Source organism: Urocampus carinirostris, chromosome 9 (genome assembly GCF_059441175.1).
Source record: "Urocampus carinirostris isolate Australia breed hairy pipefish chromosome 9, RoL_Ucar_1.0, whole genome shotgun sequence".
NCBI lineage: Eukaryota > Metazoa > Chordata > Actinopteri > Syngnathiformes > Syngnathidae > Urocampus > Urocampus carinirostris.
The window spans coordinates 32,295,836-32,318,031 of NC_142357.1; the positions used below are offsets into that span (position 1 = coordinate 32,295,836).

The 22,196-nt window shown below is 36.0% G+C and overlaps 1 protein-coding gene across 2 annotated transcripts; it reads left to right on the forward strand.

Annotated features, from left to right (window-relative positions):
• Positions 1-1,498: 1,498 nt before the first annotated feature.
• On the forward strand, positions 1,499-20,566 carry nkx3-2 (NK3 homeobox 2). 2 transcript variants are annotated; one of them, XR_015851353.1, is made up of 3 exons: positions 1,499-2,032; positions 16,748-17,268; positions 20,368-20,566. XR_015851353.1 is itself a non-coding variant. In XM_088344166.1 (2 exons), the coding sequence occupies exons 1-2, from the start codon at positions 1,684-1,686 to the stop codon at positions 17,179-17,181; spliced, it is 783 nt and encodes a 260-aa protein (XP_088200292.1). In that variant the 5' UTR covers positions 1,499-1,683; the 3' UTR covers positions 17,182-17,482. The 2 variants fall into 2 exon arrangements, 1 of the variants encoding a protein (XP_088200292.1); XM_088344166.1 differs by lacking the exon at positions 20,368-20,566 and having other exon boundaries at positions 16,748-17,482.
• Positions 20,567-22,196: the final 1,630 nt, after the last annotated feature.

Here is a 22,196-nt window from a genome sequence, read left to right on the forward strand (position 1 = left end):
CAGTGCTGGGTCATTGTGATTATCCAGTGATGGTTGTTTTTTAGTGGTTGAGTGAGTCTATTTAACCCCAATTCCAATACTAAACATTGTAATAACACAGTAAAAACATAGTAATAATATAATAAGTTGCTAAGTGCACTCTGCCAGGCCCTTTATCAGCAATATTTGAACTTGGACAGAGGATCGCAACCACTTTAGTACAGCTCATTTTGCGTGGAATGGAAAATAGAGCCACCACACATGACACAAGTATGCACTCTCTGCCACCATTCTCAGCAACAAATGACTGGGGATAATAGATAACAGCCCCAAATGTGCATTTTCTTTAAGGTGAGCCATAACAGCCCGTCTCCCGATAAAAATGTAATGGATCCCGGCAGCATGATTGCTGTTCATTTTAAGCAGGAATACATCAATGGCAAAATAAAGAGCTGGCAGGGCTGATAAAAGTGTGATCCGCTAGTTTTTCCCGCCCAGCCATATGTGACCGGGATAATAGACCATGGCATGGGATCAAGAGGTCGCAGGTTCGATTCCCGGCTCCTCCGTGTTGTATCCCGAAGTGTCCTTGGGCAAGACACTTAATCCCAAATGCCCCCAATAAGCAGGTCGGCGCCTTGCATGGATACATGGCCGCTATTGGTGTGTGAGTGTGTGTGTGAATGGGTAAGTGTGAAGCACATTGTAAAGCGCTTTGGGAGGTCTTCATTGACTTGAAAAGCGCTATATAATTGCGGACCATTTACCATTTATTATACAAATACTTGGAAAAATGGCTGACTTTTGTGCTAATAGGGCGGCAGTAGTTCAGGGGGTAGAGCGCTCGTCTTGGGATCAAGGGATCCCAGTTCGAATCCCGGCTCGTCCGTGTTACATGTCGAAGTGTCCTTGGGTAAGACACTGAACCCCTAATACCCCCAATAAGCAGGTTAGCGCCTTACATGACTGCAGGGCTGCTATTGGGAAATGTGGAGCAAATTGTAAAGCGCTTTGGGAAGTCATTGACTTGAAAAGCGCTATATAAATGCAGATCATTTCATTTAATAGGTAACAAAATATAGCTCTCAGCTTGAAAAGGGTTCGAGATTCCTGGTTTAATCGATAAAATCAATGAGTTGGGTTTAAATTAGTTTGTAAAATAAGACTTTAAAGGCAAGAAACGTCCGTCAAAACAAATAACTTGTGCTAAACGAGTCGAATTTGTTAAATTCATGTTTTTTAGGTGGATGCAACAAACTGCTTTCCCTGGTTGTAGTTATTTTATTTTAATAAACGCACTTTGAACCCAACTGCTTCAAAAACTCTAAATGAATCGAATCTCCTGATTGGTTCGAGTACTCTGAACGCAACGTGACGTCCATCACAATCACCAACCCGGAAAAGCGGTTTCTTCCCCTCTGGACCAATGAGAAGGCGTTTCTGCGAGCCTGTCAGTCACAGGTAAGGGCAAAAAAAAGGGAAAAAAAGTGGTGTGAAAAAGGGCCGGAGCTCCGAGAAAACTGCCGCTGATGCCTCAGCTATGCGGACGGACAGCATCGCCCCTGCGGACTTAGCAGCCACTCGTTCCCGCGCGGGTGCGAGCGACGACGCGGCACTCCAGCGGGGACTTCACCCCTAGGATGATCTAAACCCGTTTTTTCGTTTTCCTCCCACTTTTTCTTTCAGTCAAACTTTCCCCCCATCATGGCCGTCCGCGGCAACGCATTCATGCCGTTCTCCATCCAAGCCATCCTGAACAAAAAGGACGAAGGATGTCGGCATTTGCCCGATTTGGACGTGTGCTTCTCCAAGACCGCTTGCTGGAACATTTTCGGGGACGTGCGCGCAGCCTCCGCGCCCGATAAGGCGCATTACGAGTCGGACTCCGGACTCAGCGAGGACAACGACGCCAAGGCGTCCCGGGGCCTCCCGACGGAGAAGGACGCCGGGACCGCGTCTGATGTCCCGGAGGAGAGTCCCCACGAGGAGACGGATCACGAATCCGCGGCCGTGGATCACGTCAAGAGTGACAGTGAGATGAATACCGTCGTGGGTAAGAACGATTTCAAAGGGCATTTTTTTTTATCCTTCAATAATAATCAGGGTTGGGTAGGGTTACTTTAACTGGATTACTTTCAATTACTTTTGGATTTCTCCTATACAAAATATGCCAATAAAAGACAAAAGAAACTAAATATGAATAGAATTATGACTCACAACACGTGATAAGCTTTCTCTCCTGGCTTTGATCTCTTAGATCTCCGGCAAAACTAACATAAAATGCGACAGAAACAAAATGAAAATAAATCCAAACGGCTTGCCAACATCATTTTTGCCGTTGCATGTATTCCGTTACTCCCCAAGCCTGCACAAAATTGAGTCATTTTATTGGTACTTAGTTTCTTTTGTCTTTTATTAGCATATTTGGTATTGGAGTAATCCAAAAGTAATTGAAAGTAATCCAGTTAAAGTAACCCTACTCAACCCTTATAATAATTACAACCCCTCTTATCGAGAGATTTTACAAAAACAACGCGGCCCCTATTTACTCACAGCGAGAAAGGACGCTTCTCACACTTTAAAAGCTCTTTTTGACGTTTTAGGTACAATCATTTCATATCTGTCTAATTACCAGGGTTGGGTAGGGTTACTTTAACTTGATTACTTTCAATTACTTTTGGATTACTCCAATACCAAATATGCTAATAAAAGACAAAATAAACTAAATATGACGAAAATTACTGAACTTTGTGCAGGCTTGGGGAGTAACGGAATACATGAAACGGCAAAAATGATGTCGGCAAGCTGTTTGGATTGATTTTCATTTTGTTTCTGTCGCATTTTATGTTAGTTTTGCCGAAAATCAAAGAGATCAAAGCCAGGAGAGAACGCTTAACACGTGTTGTGAGTCATAATTTCATTCAAATTTAGTTTCTTTTGTCTTTTATTAGCATATTTGGTATTGGAGTAATCCAAAAGTAATTGAAAGTAATCCAGTTAAAGTAACCCTATCCAACCCTGCTAATTTCAACCCCTCTTTTTTGACATGTACAAAAACAACGCGGCCCCTATTTACTCACAGCGAGAAACAACGCTTCTTACACTTGCTCCTTAATTCTCTTTTCTTCCTTCCCTTCCATTATCTCTTTGGATTTACGAGAAAATATTTATTTGTCTCTGTTTTTTAACATTTTATCATTGTTAAAGAGTAAAAAGGAGAAAGATTAGTACATTTAAAAAAAGACTTAACTTTTTAATAAGCAAAAATCACTGGCCTATAATAAACTACTTAAAACAGTCCTAATTCGAGAAATGTGTATATATTTTACGTAACATAAGCCTCACCTGGGGGGGGGGGGGTCTGGGATAATTTTCCGCCATTTTGGTGGTAGTCAAATAACACAGCTTTTAAGCAGCAATTCTAGCAACTTTTATATTATCACTATGTTTTTGCTACGTTATTACCACGTTTATTAGTGGAAGTGGGGTTAAATAGACTCAGTCAACCACTAAAAAAAAACAACACTGGAAAATCACAATGACCCAGCAATGCTGAGCTATTTTCAGAACAAATCCACGGGCACTTCAGCTGCCTTTATGGGACACCCTAATGCCCGCGGGCACTACCTTGGAGGCCCCTGAATCCAACTGACATTCAACACTGTTATTTACTACTTTTCGACAGCTTTTAAACAGCAATTTTACAGAAAACCATTATCCAATAATCCTTTGCTGTATCACGGTTAATTATCGCAACTTGGCTATCTCGCGGGTTTTTAGCGTGCATTGTATTTTGCTTTCTGATTGGCTATACAGGGGGAGGTGCTTTCTATCGCCAAAAAAATGGACCTCTCCACCTGCTAAACTCTCAGCTTGAAAAAGGTTGGAGATCCCGAGTTTAATAGATACAATCAATGAGTTCGGTTTAAATTAGTTTGTAAAATAAGATTTTAAAGCTAATAACTTGTGCTAAATAAATTAGTTAAATACTTGTTTTTTTAGGTGGATGCAACAAACTGTTTTCCCTGGTTGTATTTATTTTATTTTAATAAACCCAATTTAAACCCAAACGCTTCCAAAACTCTGAATTATTCAGATACCTGTTGTAAAAATATACACATTATAAAATAAAATAGAAAAATAAATAAACATGCAAATTATTCTCCCAAATGAAAAGGCTTATAGATGATTTAGAAACAAATACGTTATTTTAATCAGCAAAACAAACAACAAAAACAACTCTTTCAGCATATGATTTAGTTGTTTCCCCGTTTGTAGTAAATTCTCGAGTTATTTAGTATGTTTTAATTGTTTTTCCTCGATTAAAAATTGTTAAACGGCGTACGCAACTTGAAACGACCAAAAAACGTACACAGTACGAAATGGAGTATATATATATTCACAGGTATGTTATTTATTTTCTTGTCGGAGAAAATAGGGCGAGACATTCAAATGATAAATCAAAATGAAATGACTTAACGCGCGTTTACACGCGTCAAATTTGACTTACGACTGACACGTTTTATGTTCTGTCTCTAAGGACTCTATTATATATGGATATTTTTACAAAACGTGCATGTGCGTTAAAATAAAAAGGCGTGGAAATGTCGGGTATAGGATTTGAAGTACGCATCAACACAACGTGTAATTTAGTTACGAAAATGTGACTTTTTTTTCAGAATCTACGCACACACATTGCATTAAATATGTCATACATAAGTATGTTTTTTATTTCATTTAATCGAAACCCCTAACCCCAAAAACAACCCCCCCCCAAAAAACGGGGTTATTTTATTTAGAGTCATTTGACATTTTTGCAGATATGCACCAGAAACCTTGCATTAAAAATAGCAGATAGACCAAGTAACTTTTATTCGCCCCAATCACAAAAAGTATCGTATCTAATTGAGACCCCACGCCCTAAAAAAACGTTTAAATAAATATTATTCCCCAAAAAGTGGAGCGTGTGTGTATCCAGAGATGCATTTTACATATTTTCCTCCGGATTATCCACTCCAGAAACGTCGCAATAAAATGGCAAGCAGGGGTATGTTTTTTTGATAATTTAGAGACCCTCCCCCGAAAAACAAAAACGACAAAAACACATGAAAGGCCAAACGTGGAGGATGTGTATCTGGAGGACAATGAATCCATCTAAAAAGCATCGAACAGAAGTATGATTCGAATCAAATCGAGAGAAAAATAAAACAGAAGTATGCACGGCCTTGAAGCGTAAACCTTGGTGCCAAAGTATGAATGGCGCTATAGCGCGTTACTCAAGTAAAAAGACCGTTACTTCAGTATACAGTAATATCACTCAAGTTTAGGTACAAAGTAGTCATCCAAATTAATGACTTGAGTAAAAGTAAATGCAAGCTGCTCAGATCCTTCCTCGAAAAAGGTGAGGGATCCCCGAATTGCAGGTATTTTTCTCATTGAATCCTATTTTTCTCGGTTTTTTTACTCAGGAACTCTGCCATTTTCGGTATCTGTCCTATGGCATTCCACCATTCACAGTATTGTTCTCATGGTATCTCACTATTCCCACTATTCCCCTCACGTTATCTTGCTACTACCGCCATTCAACTCAACTCATTATGGACAATCCAACGGGGACATCAGAACAATACACAGTGCTGGATAAAAACACACAAAAATACATTTTCTTAAATCAATATTGTTAAAAAAAGACAATTCATAGAATTAAATTCCCAAAAGCATCTTCCCGGGTAAATTTTGCAAAAAGACAGGAAAGTTAATCCAAGATGTTATTCCCGTTTATCCAGGTTATATGTCGAAGTGTATTAGTTAGTGTGTAAAATGGAAAAGTGTGAAGCACATTGTAAAGCGCATTGGGAGGTCTACATTGACTTGAAAAGTGCTATATAAAATGCAGAGCATAGACCATGAACAAAATAAATAGTATACATCCAAAAAGAGGAGCACGTACATCTATGAGTAATCTAACATTTTTTGCGGATTATAGACATAAAAATGATGCACAAATATGTCTAACAAGCGTATTTTTATTATCTTATTGAGCACCCCCTACCCCCGTCCCTACAAAATATCATAAATTGAATAAAACTATTTGCACAAAAGTGATGCATCTATACCATAGATTCCAATGAGCAATAATCCTAGGTTTTATCTTATTTTTATCTTATTGCCTTAACTCATCTTGAGTTAATCTTTTTGATATTCGTAATATTATTTTATGCATACATATATAAAGTTTCTTAGTTTGTATTTTTACGCTGGCAATTGTGTGGACAGCAAAATTCAAATCGTGGTTCTGAACTGTGCATATGACAAGAAACGTGTTGAATCTTGAATCCCTATATTTCTTTGCGAATTATATGCACAAGAAATAATGCACACTGCAAAAGAATTGATAAAAAGAAAATAATAAAAAACACACCCAAGTTACCGAGAGATTATTCCCTAAAAGAAGAGCGCATGTTTTTAGAGAGTAATGACATTTATTTGCAGATTAAACGCCCCTAAACGTTGCATTAACAATTAAAATTAAGGGGGGATAATGGATTATTGGAAAAAAGTGGAATAATGGTATTTTTGCAGATTTTACGCACCAGAAACATTATATTAAAACTAGATATTTCCATTTAATTAAGGCTCACAGGCCCCCAAAACACACGAAAATAAAGTTATTGTTGAAAGTACTTTTATCTGCTAGACAAATTATAATTTGGGTATGTTCTTTGATTTCAATGTACAATATAGAGTATTTAATGAATAAAGGAATACATAAAGCTTTCTTCTTCGTGGTTACTGACTATTGTGGGACATTTTTGCAACCCCCACAAAAAAACGAGGTATTACGGTTTCATTTTTTCGTGATTAATTTCATTGTTAGAGTTATTAATATATATATTTCTGAATTTTTCTAAATACAATTTGTATTTACCAGTGTATATATTTTGATATTGTTTTGTCGTATTGTAGTATCAGTATTTTTGTTTCCGTTTGTTTTAAGTAGTTCCATAGTAGTATTTTTGTAGTATTTCTTTAGTTATTCTGTAGCATTTTTGTAGTATTTAAAAGGCAGTTATTTTTTTGTATTTGTTTTCTTAATATTTCTGTAGTAGTGTTTTTGGATTATAGTTTTATAGTAGTGGTATCTTTGAAGTATTTTTGTAGTACTTCATTTGTAGTTTTGTGGTATTTATAAGTAGAATTTTTGTTTTATAATATTACGGTACTAGTATTTTTGTACTGTTTCTATAGTATTTTTTTTTTTGGGTATGAAAAATATTATTATTGATGGTGTAATAGTATGTAGTCTGTACAGCTCTTTGAGACTTCTTGTGATTAAGGCCGTCACAAATAAATATGACTTGACTTGAAAAGTGGCGCATGTATGACCTAGAGAGATATATGACATTTTTTTGCAGATTATATGCACCACATATATTGCAATAAAATGGCAAAAATACGCATTTTTAGTGTAATTCATAGAGAAATACCCAAGTCAAGTCAAGTCATGTTTATTTGTATAGCCCTTAATCACAAAGAGTCTCAATGGGTTACACAGACTACAGACTATTACACCATCAATAATAACATTTTTCATACAAAAAATATAGAAATAGTACAAAAATACTAGTACCGTAATATTATAATACAAAAATACTACTTAGAAGTATCACAAAACTACTAATGAAGTACTGTACCACAAAATAAGACTATTTTTTTTTCTTTTTTAAACAAAATTAACCTTTTAATTTTTATTTTTAATAATAATTTCAAACAAAAAAATATTTTCTATTTTCCGATCTATTTTTTATTATTTAGTTACTGGGTCAAAAAAATCTCTTTGACCCCAAAATGTTTTTTTTTTGACTCAGTTTTTCAAGCTTTACCATTGGTCAAGTTGTTGCCATTTTTTTTAATACTTTATTTGTTTTTTTTGGGTAGTTTATTCCCCTCTCCATTGGAAGTGGACACCAAAGTTCCTGTGCGGATCGAAGAAGTGTTGCTCCGAAAAAAAGAGTTGATTTTAGTACTCCATTTGTAGGCCCAAGCCTTTCTGACAAAATGATTATTGCCGAAAAGTGAAGCAATACTAGAGAGTAATATTTCATTTCTTTGCAGACTCTACGCACCCTGAACGTTGCATCAAGAGGCAAAACAATGTTTTTATCACATAAGACCCCCAAACCCCTAAAAAACATATAAAAAGATTAGTGGCTAAAAGTGGAACATAAAGTAAACCCAGTACTATCAAATTTTAGGCATTGATGACAGAAAATATTTTAAAGTCCTCCAGCTTCGAAATGATTTAATGCGGTGTTGGATTGTTTTCATCCTTTATTTTAATCATATTAAATTGAAACTAAATTTAAATTATATGAAATTTAAGTATATTTAATTATATTATATTAATTCTAGGCAGCACGGCGGCGCAGTGGTTAGCGCTTGTGCGGCACAGTTCATGTCATGGGAACCTGTCGTGGGTTCAAATCCAGCTCCAGACTTCCTGTGCGGAGTTTGTATGTTCTCCCCGTGCTTGCGTGGGTTTCCTCCGGGCACTCCGGTTTTCTCCCACATTCCAAAAACATGCATTTCAGGTGGATTGGCCGGTCCAAATTGTCCCTAGGTGTGAATGAGCGAGTGAGTTGTTTGTTCCCGCGTGCCCTGCGATTGGCTGGCAACCAGTTCAGGGTGTCCCCTGCCCATTGCCCGGAGATGGCTGGGATGGGCTCCAGCCCCCCCGCGACCCTGATGAGGATAAGCGGTACGGATGATGAGATGAGATGAGATATTAATTGTATTATATTAAATACTAATATTAATATGAATTAAATATTGAGGTTAAAATTAATTTCAATTTTATTTCTGAATAATAACGGGACACTTATGCCACACATACACAAATAAACAAACGAATAAACAAAAATAAAGAGAATATTTTCCCCTTTAGTTAATAATATCTCTTATAATATTACTATTAAAATATTAATTTCACTATAAGATCGTATAGTGATTTATCTCAACCAGTAAGGAAAATTCTGACACGGACAATATTAACAATAATATAAAAAATATAATATTCAGACACATAAGTGATGTATACTTGTGTGCTTTTACGAATGTGCCAGAAATAAAGTTATAGTTCACAATCAAACCCTGTAATTAAACGAATGAAGTGTTTTTTTTTATCAAAAACAATTCTTTGTATCGCTCTATTTTATATTTTTATGAATCATCAAATAATACTTTGACGTGAGCAATTATTGTATATGTTTTTCCGCCTACGTTAAAAAGAACATTTGGTGAAACACTGAAAGGCTTAATTGTACTTATAACGTTGGGATTCGAACTATGACCACTCACTTAATCTAGTTGCCTATCAAAGTCGTTTTTTAAAATTCCAGAAATAAAAAAAAAGGTTACGCACACGCAAAAATATTCTGCATGCATTTCGTTTTATTTATCGTTATATTTTGGGGTTTTTTTGGGGGGTAATTATTATTATTTTTTTTTGGTTTAAGTTGTTAAAATAAAGTACAATCCTCAAATTTAACGCTAAGGCACCACATTAGTCTGTGTGCATCACGGGATTACTTCCCGTTTTTTTTTTGCATTTTGTTGCATATCAATAGAAAACAAGTATTTGTAAAACGCAGTTTTCTGCAAGATTAAATGTGAAAAATATATTTCCATTGTTGTTTCTTAATAGCGGTTAGAGAAGCAAGAGACCTAAACAGATGCATACTGTTCTATGGGTTTTCTTCATTTGCAATATATACAGTACAATCAAATGAGCTTGAATATGGCATTGAAAATCAACGTTGCGCTGTTCATTGGCACTCTCCACAAATTCTTGCTGTCAAAATGCGCCTAAAAAATAAGTTTTGTGTATTTCAGTACAATACTTTATTTAACTTAACAAAATACTACATTACTGGCTTATAAGCAGACGAGTAACGGATTTTTGCATACTAATGGGGAAGCAACACATATACGCAGAATAAATAAAAGTAGGTACACAACTGCTGTGTTCTGCGATCACAATCTGAGACAAGGAGGGTTCGATAATTCAAATCAAATTGTATTTTAAATAATTTCTAAAGCAGTATAATAACAATAAGAAACAAATACACACTTCCCTATCCAACAAACCATCGTGAAAAATACATAGAATAACACATCATTATTAAAGAAAAAATGAAATATTAATAAGCAAAAATATGATAAGGCACAGAAAAAAGCATGTTAGGAAATGAGGTCTATTTCGGAGTTGTTTTTCACAAAAGTATTCTCCCTCTTTTGTTTGAGGTAGCTACATAAAATTTGTCTTTTGTACACAGAAAATCTTTCATATTGACTCACTTAGTGGAATGATTCATTTGAAAACCAAACCCATTTTATTGTGGAGTTATTCGCTTGTTCACGCTTGGGGGAAGGGGGAAAAACTGCCATTTTGGTCAATTTAAAAATTTTCCGGGTCTCCATTTAATCGAAAAAATATATATTTAAAAATAGTATTAATATGCAACCAATGCATTCTTCTTCTTCTTTTTTTTCTTCTTCTTCTTCTTCTTCTTCTTATCATTCTTCTTCTTCTTATTCTTCTTATTTTTCTTCTTCTGATTCTTCTTCTTATTATTCATCTACTGTACTTCTTCTTATACTTCTTCTTTTTCTTCTTTTTCTTCTTCTTATCATTCTTCTTATTCTTATTCTTCTTATTTTTCTAATTCTTATTGTTCTTCTGATTCTTTTTCTTCTTCTTATTATTATTATTATTATTGCCATTATTCTTTTTATTCTTCTTATTGTTCTTCTTCTTATTATTTTTTCTTATTCTTATTCTTATTCTTATCCTTCTTATTCTTCTGATTCTTCTTATTCCTCTTCTTATATCTATTCTTATACTTCTTCCTCTTCTTCTTTTTATTCTTCTTCTTATTTTTATTCTTCTTATTCTTATTATCATTCTTCTTATTGTTCTTATTGTTCTTGTTGTTGTAGTTGTTCTTCTTCTTCTTATTCTTCAGATTTTTCTTATTCCTCTTCTTATATTTATTCTTATACTTCTTCTTATTATTATTATTATTATTTTTATCCTTCTCATTCTTAAATTCTTCTTCTTCTGATTCTGTCTATTCTTTTAATTCTTCCTATTCTTTGAATTCTTCTTCTTTTTCTTTTTTCTTTTTCTTTTTCTTCTCCTTCTTCTTCTTCTTCTTCTTCTGATTCTTTCTATTCTTTTAATTCTTCCTATTCTTTTTCTTTTTTCTTCTTTTTTCTTTTTCTTTTTCTTCTCCTCCTCCTTCTTCTTCTTCTGATTCTTTTAATTCTTCCTATTCTTTTTCTTTTTTCTTCTTTTTTCTTTTTCTTCTCCTTCTTCTTCTTCTTATTTTTCTTCTTCTGATTCTTCTTCTTATTATTATTCATCTACTGTACTTCTTCTTATACTTCTTCTTTTTCTTCTTCTTATCATTCTTCTTATTCTTATTCTTCTTATTTTTCTAATTCTTATTGTTCTTCTGATTCTTTTTCTTCTTCTTCTTATTATTATTATTATTGCCATTATTCTTTTTATTCTTCTTATTGTTCTTCTTCTTATTATTTTTTCTTATTCTTATTCTTATTCTTATCCTTCTTATTCTTCTGATTCTTCTTATTCCTCTTCTTATATCTATTCTTATACTTCTTCCTCTTCTTCTTTTTATTCTTCTTCTTATTTTTATTCTTCTTATTCTTATTATCATTCTTCTTATTGTTCTTATTGTTCTTGTTGTTGTAGTTGTTCTTCTTCTTCTTATTCTTCAGATTTTTCTTATTCCTCTTCTTATATTTATTCTTATACTTCTTCTTCTTATTATTATTATTATTTTTATCCTTCTCATTCTTAAATTCTTCTTCTTCTTCTGATTCTTTCTATTCTTTTAATTCTTCCTATTCTTTGAATTCTTCTTCTTTTTCTTTTTTCTTTTTCTTTTTCTTCTCCTTCTTCTTCTTCTTCTTCTGATTCTTTCTATTCTTTTAATTCTTCCTATTCTTTTTCTTTTTTCTTCTTTTTTCTTTTTCTTTTTCTTCTCCTCCTCCTTCTTCTTCTTCTGATTCTTTTAATTCTTCCTATTCTTTTTCTTTTTTCTTCTTTTTTCTTTTTCTTCTCCTTCTTCTTCTTCTTATTTTTCTTCTTCTGATTCTTCTTCTTATTATTATTCATCTACTGTACTTCTTCTTATACTTCTTCTTTTTCTTCTTCTTATCATTCTTCTTATTCTTATTCTTCTTATTTTTCTAATTCTTATTGTTCTTCTGATTCTTTTTCTTCTTCTTCTTCTTATTATTATTATTGCCATTATTCTTTTTATTCTTCTTATCATTCTTCTTATTCTTATTCTTCTTATTTTTCTAATTCTTATTGTTCTTCTGATTCTTTTTCTTCTTCTTCTTCTTATTATTATTATTGCCATTATTCTTTTTATTCTTCTTATCATTCTTCTTATTCTTATTCTTCTTATTTTTCTAATTCTTATTGTTCTTCTGATTCTTTTTCTTCTTCTTCTTCTTATTATTATTATTGCCATTATTCTTTTTATTCTTCTTATTGTTCTTCTTCTTATTATTTTTTCTTATTCTTATTCTTATTCTTATCCTTCTTATTCTTCTGATTCTTCTTATTCCTCTTCTTATATCTATTCTTATACTTCTTCCTCTTCTTCTTTTTATTCTTCTTCTTATTTTTATTCTTCTTATTCTTATTATCATTCTTCTTATTGTTCTTATTGTTCTTGTTGTTGTAGTTGTTCTTCTTCTTATTCTTCAGATTTTTCTTATTCCTCTTCTTATATTTATTCTTATACTTCTTCTTCTTCTTATTATTATTATTATTATTTTTATCCTTCTCATTCTTAAATTCTTCTTCTTCTTCTGATTCTTTCTATTCTTTTAATTCTTCCTATTCTTTGAATTCTTCTTCTTTTTCTTTTTTCTTTTTCTTTTTCTTCTCCTCCTTCTTCTTCTTCTTCTTCTGATTCTTTCTATTCTTTTAATTCTTCCTATTCTTTTTCTTTTTTCTTCTTTTTTCTTTTTCTTTTTCTTCTCCTCCTCCTTCTTCTTCTTCTGATTCTTTTAATTCTTCCTATTCTTTTTCTTTTTTCTTCTTTTTTCTTTTTCTTCTCCTCCTTCTTCTTCTTCTTATTATTTATTTCAAAGTCAATTTTTTTTTCTCCAGAGTGATACGAGAGTGATGCGTTGATATTCCCCATAACAATAGACTATTAGTACACAACATTTTCTTCCCTCTGCAAAAACTAAAAGATACTCTCTTCTTTTCCAGAAATACACTTTAATGGCAACATATTTTTCTTCTAACAATGCTAAAACGTGATGGCAATTCATTACTGTATTCCTTTATTTTTTGATGCTTGATTGTTAAATGGCCTCAAGAAAGTCTGGTATCGGCATTGGCATCGATACCTGGTATCGGTTCTTGGTAACAATATTAGTTATTTATACTAATTCAAAAGTAAGTTTTAATGTATTGTTTAGAACTATTTTGGTAGTTTAAACAAGTGATCACAAAAGTACATTATTTGGTCCTCAGTCTATTTTTATGAACATGTAGTCATTCATTCATCCTTCAGTCTTTTTATTTCTCTTTGGATTTCTTTCCTCTTTTCTTTCTTTCTTTCTTTCTTTCTTTCTTTCTTTCTTTCTTTCTTTCTTTCTTTCTTTCTTTCTTTCTTTCTTTCTTTCTTTCTTTCTTTCTTTCTTTCCCCCTCTCTCTCTCTTGCTTTCTCTAATTCTTTTTCCCACCTACTCTCTTTTTCTCTCCCCCTCTTTCTCTTGTTTCTTTCTCTCTATTTTTCTATCCCTCCAATCTACTATTTCGGCCCCCGAGAGAATGTTTGTTCTACCGTGTGGCCCTCGAGGTAAAATGAGTTTGACAACCCCGTTCTGGTGAATTAGGGCGGCGGTAAAGCGAAATATTGAATACTGAAAAATCCATGAGTCATATAAAAGCACTTGGACCGGATGTTCTGCATCAACTAGAACCTGCTGCTTCGGATAAGATTATGAAACAGGAAGCTGCCAACTGGATATTCTGTCATGAACTACAGTATAGTTCATGTTGATGATGTCTGTTGATGCCCTGGCAACATCCTGGAAGGGGGACTACCTCATGTGCAACCCCTTCTTAAGGTTTCATTTTTGAGTTTTTCCTTGCCCTCATGTAGGTTTCAGATCAGGGGATTGTGTAATATTAGTCTGTACAGTCATTTTCAGACTTTTCGTGATTAAGGGCTATCCAAACAAACACGACTTGACTTTTAGTAGCACACAGGGACCTGCTAAATATCACACGCTGTCCCTTTAAGCACTTCCATTTTCATACCTGTCAAGCTCCAGGACTCCATGCCCTTACAAACTGTCGTATTTTCCCTTACAAAATACAAAATAATCTTGCACCATATTTTTTTTCAACGTGTTTATTTATGTAGTTTAATTGTACATGTGTTTCATTATATCATAGTTTATTGTTAATTAACATTTTGTTGTGAGATCCTGAGTTGCTCGACATGAATGAGGTTTATTATTAAAAAAGTTCAAAAATGAAGTCGCTTGGACGTTCACCGTAGAAGGAAAAAATACATGCAAATATAATTAAGTAGAATAATATATTTTCTTATTCAAATTATGAATTCATTTTCTGCATTAAATTATTGTTTGTAATATACTGATTAAAGGTATAACCACACACCTGTCTTTTTTCATTTTCTCCTTTTATACTTCCTTTTTTTCTTAACTTCTTTATGCGACACAATAATTCGTAATGTAATGCATCCAAGCAAGTGAGCCGTTTGAGAGCCGGCTCTCTTTAATGAGTTGAGCCGAAAGAGCCGGTTCTCTAAAAAGACACGGACTTCCTTTCACTACATAACTACCACATGAAATACGGGGCGGCAGACGCATGCGCACAGTAGCATCAAACCTCGCTTCGTTTGCAACGAAAAAAACGATACTGAGATAGAGGCTACCGCGGTGAACTTGTTTGACTTGCCGTTTGGTGATAGTCAGTGCATACCGGATGGTACCCACAATTGACAAATTTGCGTTTTTCCGTACAGATTTTCATGTACGTCGTACACGTCTTGAAATGCATAATAAACGTACTTTGTATGGCAAAAACATACAGGTTGACAGGTGTGATTATTGAAAGTGGGGTTAAATAGACTCAGTCAACCACAAAAAAAAAAACCAACACTGGAAACTCGCAATGACCCAGCACTGGTGAGCTATTTTCAGAACAAATCCACGGGCACTGCAGCTGCCCTTATGGGACACCCTGGTGCCCGTGGGCACTATGTTGGAGACCCCTGTATCCAACTAACATTCAACACTGTTGTCTTCTACTTTTCGACAGCTTTTAAACAGCAATTCTACAGAAAATCACTATACGGTAATCCTGTATCACGGTTAATTATCGCAATTTGGCTATCTCGCGGATTTTTAGCGTAAGGGGAGGTGCTTCCTATCGCCCAAAAACTTGGACCTCTCCACCCGCTAAACTCGCTGATACATTTGCCTTTTTTTGTCCAGTTTTTCTTATACGTCGTACACGTCTTAAAATGCATAAAAAACGTATTTTGTACGGCAAAAACGTACAGGTGGACAGCAATGTGCCCTGCAATTTTCCACGGGTCTGAGCATTCACACAAAGTCGGTGAGCAACGCTTGAAACAACAGTGAGCAACAGAAAATCCCAAGTGTGGCTACTAAATCATTATCCAACATGTCCAAAATTTGACATCAAGTTACATTTTGCCGAGTGTCCGGCAATGCAAAATTATTTTTCTCTTTTGAATGAATTGACTCATGTACTATTGCAAAGGTTGTACGGCCTACAAACGTCGTTTGTTCTTACAATTCTTTCGCAAGATATCCATTTCTTTTTATTTCCTGATATATTTTGTCGCATAATATTCACATTTTTGGGGGTTTATTGAGTCGGTTGTAAGATACAGAACTGTACTTAATCACATTTTTTTAGTGGAAGTACAATGATGGCAAGAAAATTCACTTGCTATAATTGGAAATAATTCGAAGTTTTTCTTCTTTTTTCCGTGTTATTTTTCTACTTTATTTTAAATTCCTTAAAGAAAATCTCATTATGTTTATTTTTTCCGAGCTGTTACTTTTTTTGTTCTCTGTTTACTTTTTTCCTACATTTCTTTCTTTTTCCTAAATTTACCCTTCTTTTTTCTCTTCCTTTTGTTCTTTTTTTCTCAGTTTTTCACTAGTTTTTCATTTTGGTATTTTTTTCTTTTTTGTTCCATTCCCCCCTTCCTTTAAGTCATTTTGTGCATAATTTTACATAATATTTGGTCATAGTGGGATTAAAGAAGCAAAAACAACCTGAAGAGCTGTTAGGGACCCGAAAGAGCCGGTTCCTTTTCGTGAGCCGAGCCGAAGAAGCCGGTTCTCGACAAACTCTACTAACTTTACTCAACTTTGTTCTACTTCGACTCAACTTCGAAATACAGCATTTAGGACACAACGACAGGGGAACCTGTGTATTTTGACCTTCATGCACTGTAACTTTGACTTAAGTCACTTCTTAATTAGTAATTTTGAGCCCTCATTTTTGTGCGCTGGCTCGATTTTCTTGTGCGCTGAGAATGTGCGAGCAGTGCGCAATTGCGCGCGCGCGCAGCTTAGAGGGAACACTGGTTGACAGGTATGATATCACACACCGTCCCTTTAAGCACTCCCGTTTTCCCCGCAGACTGCGCCTGCGCAGCGGAGGAGAAACTCAGCGACGATCCTCAACAACCCAAAGCGAGGAAGAAGCGCTCCCGTGCGGCTTTCTCCCACGCGCAAGTCTTCGAACTGGAGCGCCGTTTCAACCATCAGCGCTACTTATCCGGACCCGAACGCGCAGACCTGGCCGCCTCCCTCAAGCTCACAGAGACTCAGGTCAAGATCTGGTTCCAGAACCGCCGCTACAAGACCAAACGCCGGCAAATGGCGGCCGACCTGATGGCGTCCACGCCTGCCGCCAAGAAGGTGGCGGTGAAGGTCCTGGTGCGGGACGACCAGAGACAGTACGGCCCCGGGGAAGTGGTGCGGCCCCCGCTGCTCTCCCTGCAGCCGTCGTACTACTACCCGTACGCGTACTGCCTCCCCGCATGGACGCTTTCCTGCACGGGGAACCCGTGACCACGCGGGGGAGGATTCTATTTATTGGCGGACTTTCTTTTTTTTTAAGTTTGTGTTTGGTGCTATGGAGGACAGATCCTGCCATATGTAAGAATAAATGGATAAATAGATAAATACCTACAAGTATATGCCATGTAAATGAACGATCCATTACTTCGTTCTGGGAGTCGCTTCGTAACCTGAAAACTTTGTAAGTAGAGACGCAATTTGTATGTAAATGTGCTAATCCGTTCCAAGCCCCACTAAAGTGTTATGTTTTATATATATTTTGATAAATCAAAAAAGATAGATGGAATTCCTACTTCAGCAGTATCCTTTTGTTGTTTATTAACAGATTAACAGGATGGCCCCGGGGTGCTGTGTTGTAGTTTAGCAACAGCAGAGTGATAGATAGATAGGTAGATAGATAGATAGACGTCTACCTGTATATGTCTAGATAGATAGATAGACGTCTATATGTTTAGATAGATAGATAGATAGAAGTCTAGATAGATAGATAGATAGACGCCTATATGTCTAGATAGATAGATGGATAGACGCCTATATGTCTAGATAGATAGATAGATGGATAGACGTCTATATGTTTAGATAGATGGATAGACATCTGTATGTCTAGATAGATATATAGACGTCTAGATTGATAGATGTCTAGATTGATAGATACGTAGACATCTAGATAGATAGACGTCTAGATAGATAGACGTCTACATGTCTAGATAGATAAATGGATAGATAGACGTCTGTATGTCTAGATAGATATATAGACGTCTAGATTGATAGATGTCTAGATTGATAGATAGGTAGACATCTAGATAGATAGACGTCTAGATAGATAGACGTCTACATGTCTAGATAGATAAATGGATAGATAGACGTCTATATGTCTAGATAGATAAATAGACGTCTAGATAGATAGATAAATAGATGTCTAGATAGATAGATAGATATATAGACATACTTTATTCATACCCGTAGGGACATTCACACTTCCAGCAGTATCCTTTTGTTGTTTATTAACAGACTAAGAGGATGGCCTTGGGGTGCTGTGTTGAAGTTTAGCAACAGCGGAGTGGAGTATCAGAACCTGGAACAAATACATGTTGAAATTATATTGCTGTAAAACAAATATGAAAGGAGAGGCACATAATGTAAAAAAGGGAATAATAATGGAATCAATAACAATATCCACTAAAAAACTGATCCAATGACGTCTGTCTTTGCCGGCTTTTGACAATCCGTCATCATAATGAGTGATAGGCTTACTTGTAACACTTTTTCCAGTTGATTCATTTCCACAAATTTCGAAACTTCGAATTTTGATAAAATGTCTTCAATTAGGGCTGATTAAATGACGGAGTCGTCCTCCTCCCCGCGTTCATGCCGGAACCGCTCTCCGTCTCTGAACTCTGATGTGTGACGGTGACACGAAGAGCATGGTGGGAGCATGCATGCGCACTTGGTTGCCAGGCAGCTTCTAAGCAAAAGCCAGTTTGTTTACACGTTCAGGGAGCAGCGAATAGAAGCGCATACTGTACTTGATTTTTGACTTCATAACGAGAGGCAATATTTTTCTGTTTAGCTACTTCATAACCTGAAACTTTCGTATGCAGAGACATTCCTGAGTGTACCACTGTGTCTCCAATCCCGTATTCCTGAAGTCAAGAACCAGATAATATTTTTTTTGACTAAATACACAACAAAAATATAAAATACATGACGTAAAAAACGAGAAAACACACAACAGGAGAGCAAAAACGTGTTCAGGATCAAAAACGGGTCGTAGCCGGAGACAGACGGGGAGATCGGGAACGTACAGGTGGAAAAACGGGTGCCAAAACGGGGCAGTCGGGAGTCAGGGTCAAAATGCTTGCCTTGTAACAACAGAGGTTCGCTGACGGACTGACAACCAGAGAGTGAGAGGACTGACAAAATACATGACAAAATACACAACATCATAAATACAAAAATGAATGACCAAACGCAAAAAAATAATAGTATCCTTTTGGCCACTTACCCTTGGCTTTCTGTGACAACCCCCATTTCTGACAAAGAGACTGTAAATAAAAAAAAAAGGTAAGTTGACTGTGAGGGCTGCCGCTTCCAGGACAGGTTGAAATTGGAAATGAGTATTTTTTTCACCAACATCCGAAACTGTCATGATTATCGATGTGATGCACCTGTGCCCGCACCTTTGGCGCCAACTGCCTCGGACTCTGATTGGCTCCCTGTCCCTATTTGAACCCACTCCTATCTGTCACCGGTTGTCAGTCCGTCTGCGAACCTCAGTTTACTCTATTTTCAGAACGAATCTGAAAATACATGTCAAAATACACGACGAATTGCATCACCAAATAGATGAGAAACAAACAAAAACAAATGACGAAACACATGAGAAGATAAAGGACGAAAGAAATGACAAACGACGTGAGAAAATACATACAGAAATTAATACTGAAATAAATGACAAAATACACAACAAATAAATGACAATGTCAACTACCAAATGCATAAATATACAAATCAATTCTATTCATGTCCTTATTGTCATGATTACTGATGTGAATCACCTGTGGCTCCCTGTCACTATTTGAACCCAGTCCTGTCAGACCCCTGTTGTCAGTCCGTCTGCAAACTTCAGTGTATACTAGGCAAGCCTTTTTCGACCCTGACTCCCACCTGTCCCGTTTTTGCTCCTGTCTGTCTCCGGCTGCGACCCGTTTTGATCCTTACCATGTCTGCTCTCCCGTCCCGGTTTGCGACCTCTTTTTGTCCCCGACTACGTCTACTCTCCTGTTCTGGTTTCCTACTCACTTCCGACCCCGACCACGCCTTGCTCTCCCAGTCCCGGCTACCGACCCGTTTTTTCGTTCCTGACACCGCCATCGTTCGCTACGGAAGATCCACTTCCGTGTTCGGATCACAATCCGAGTACGAGAGCGACTTGCTTCCCGCGTCCAGCGAACACCGGATCGTGGCCGCAGCCCTTCCTCTTTCCTTTAATAAAACTTATGGTAAACGCTACGCAATTGGGTCCTGTTTCCCTTCTGGTCCTGACACTAATGATTTATTTGTGTTCATTTATTGGTATGGCATATATTTGTAGGAATTTATTTCTTCATACATTTCTTTCTACCTTTGACGGTATTACCTATCCTATCCTATGGTGCACCCCCTCTTCCCTTACAGACAGAAACAGAATTCAATTGGACATCAGATGGTTTACTTCGCATCCTACCTCTGCAGTGATTGACAGTTTTGGACTTGTATTATATTGCAGTTTGTGTGCCCCCCCCACCACCCATTCCACTCCCCCTTTTCTACGTCTATTCCTCGTCCTCTTTATCGAGTTAAAACATTTCAGCACTTTTGTGGCGAGGAGACAAAAAAAAACATGGACAGCAAAACTAAAATGTATTGTGTGCTTTTTCTTGTGTTTCTAAATGGTACAAAATATTAAAACATATCCGTTTATTTCATTGTGATTTTCTGAGAAATGTGATTTCTGAGCTACTTTAGCCTATTCTAACACTACTTCTTAATAATATGTCCTGGTAATAACATAATAGTGACATAGTAACCACATAGTAATGCCATGATGAATTGTAATGGAGCCCAAAGAAAACCTAAGTAGGGCTCATTGTGATTTTCTAGGAACATTGATTTCTAAATACTCAAGCCTATTCCAACCCTACTTCTTAATAATATGTCATGTTAATAACATAAGAGTGACATAGTAACAACATAGTAATACCATGATAAATTGGAACGGACCCCAAAGAACACCCAAGTAGGGCTCATTGTGATTTTCTAGGAACATTGATTTCTAAATACTTTAGCCTATTCTAACTTTACCTCTTAAATATATGTCCTGGTAATAACATGGTAGTGACATAGTAACAACATAGTAATAAATTGTAATAGACGCAAACAACACCAAAGTAGCCCACAGGTTCTGAAAATAGTTCACTCGTGTTGGCTCATTGTGATTTTCTAAGAAACTTGATTTCTAACCTATTTTAGCCTATTCCAACCCTACTTCTTAAAAACATGTCCTGGTAATGACATAATAGTGACATAGTAATAACATAGTAATACCATGATAAAATGTAATAGCCCCCAAAGAACACCCAAGTGGCCCACACACTGGTTCTGAAAATAGCCCACCCGGGTTGGCTCATCGTGATTTTCTAGGAAAATTTATTTCCAACCTACTTTAGCCTATTCTAACCCTACTTCTTAAAAAATATCTCCTGGTAATAACATAACAGTGACATAGTAACCACATAGTAATACCATGATGAATTGTAATGGACCCCAAAGAACACCTAAGTAAGGCTCATTGTGATTTTCTAGGAAAATTGATTTCTAACTCATTCTCATCTCATTAGCCGTACCGCTTATCCTCATTAGGGTCGCGGGGGGGCTGGAGCCCATCCCAGCCATCTCCAGGCAGTGGGCAGGGGACACCCTGAACTGGTTGCCAACCAATGATTTCTAACTACTTTAGCCTATTCTAACTCTTCTACTTCTTAAATATATGTCCTGGTAATAATAAAGTAGTGACATAGTAACAACATAGTAGTACCATGATGAATTGGAATGGCCCCCAAAGAACACTTAAGTAGGGCTCAATGTGATTTTCTAGGAAAATTGATTTCTAAATACTTTAGCCTATTCTAACTCTACTTCTTAAAAATATTCCCTGTTAAAAACTTTATAGTGACATGATAACAACATAGGAATACCATGATGAATTGTAAAAGACCGCAAACAACGCCAAAGTAGCCCACACACTGGTTCTTAAAATAGCCCACCCGTGTTGGCTCATTGTGATTTTCTAAGAAATTTGATTTCTAACCTACTTTAGCCTATTCCAACCCTACTTCTTAAAAATATGTCCTGGTAATAACATAATAGTGACAAAGTAACAACATAGTAATACCATGATAAAATATAATAGCCCCCAAAACACCTGAATAGCCTACAGATTCATTCAGAAAATAGAGTAAACTGAG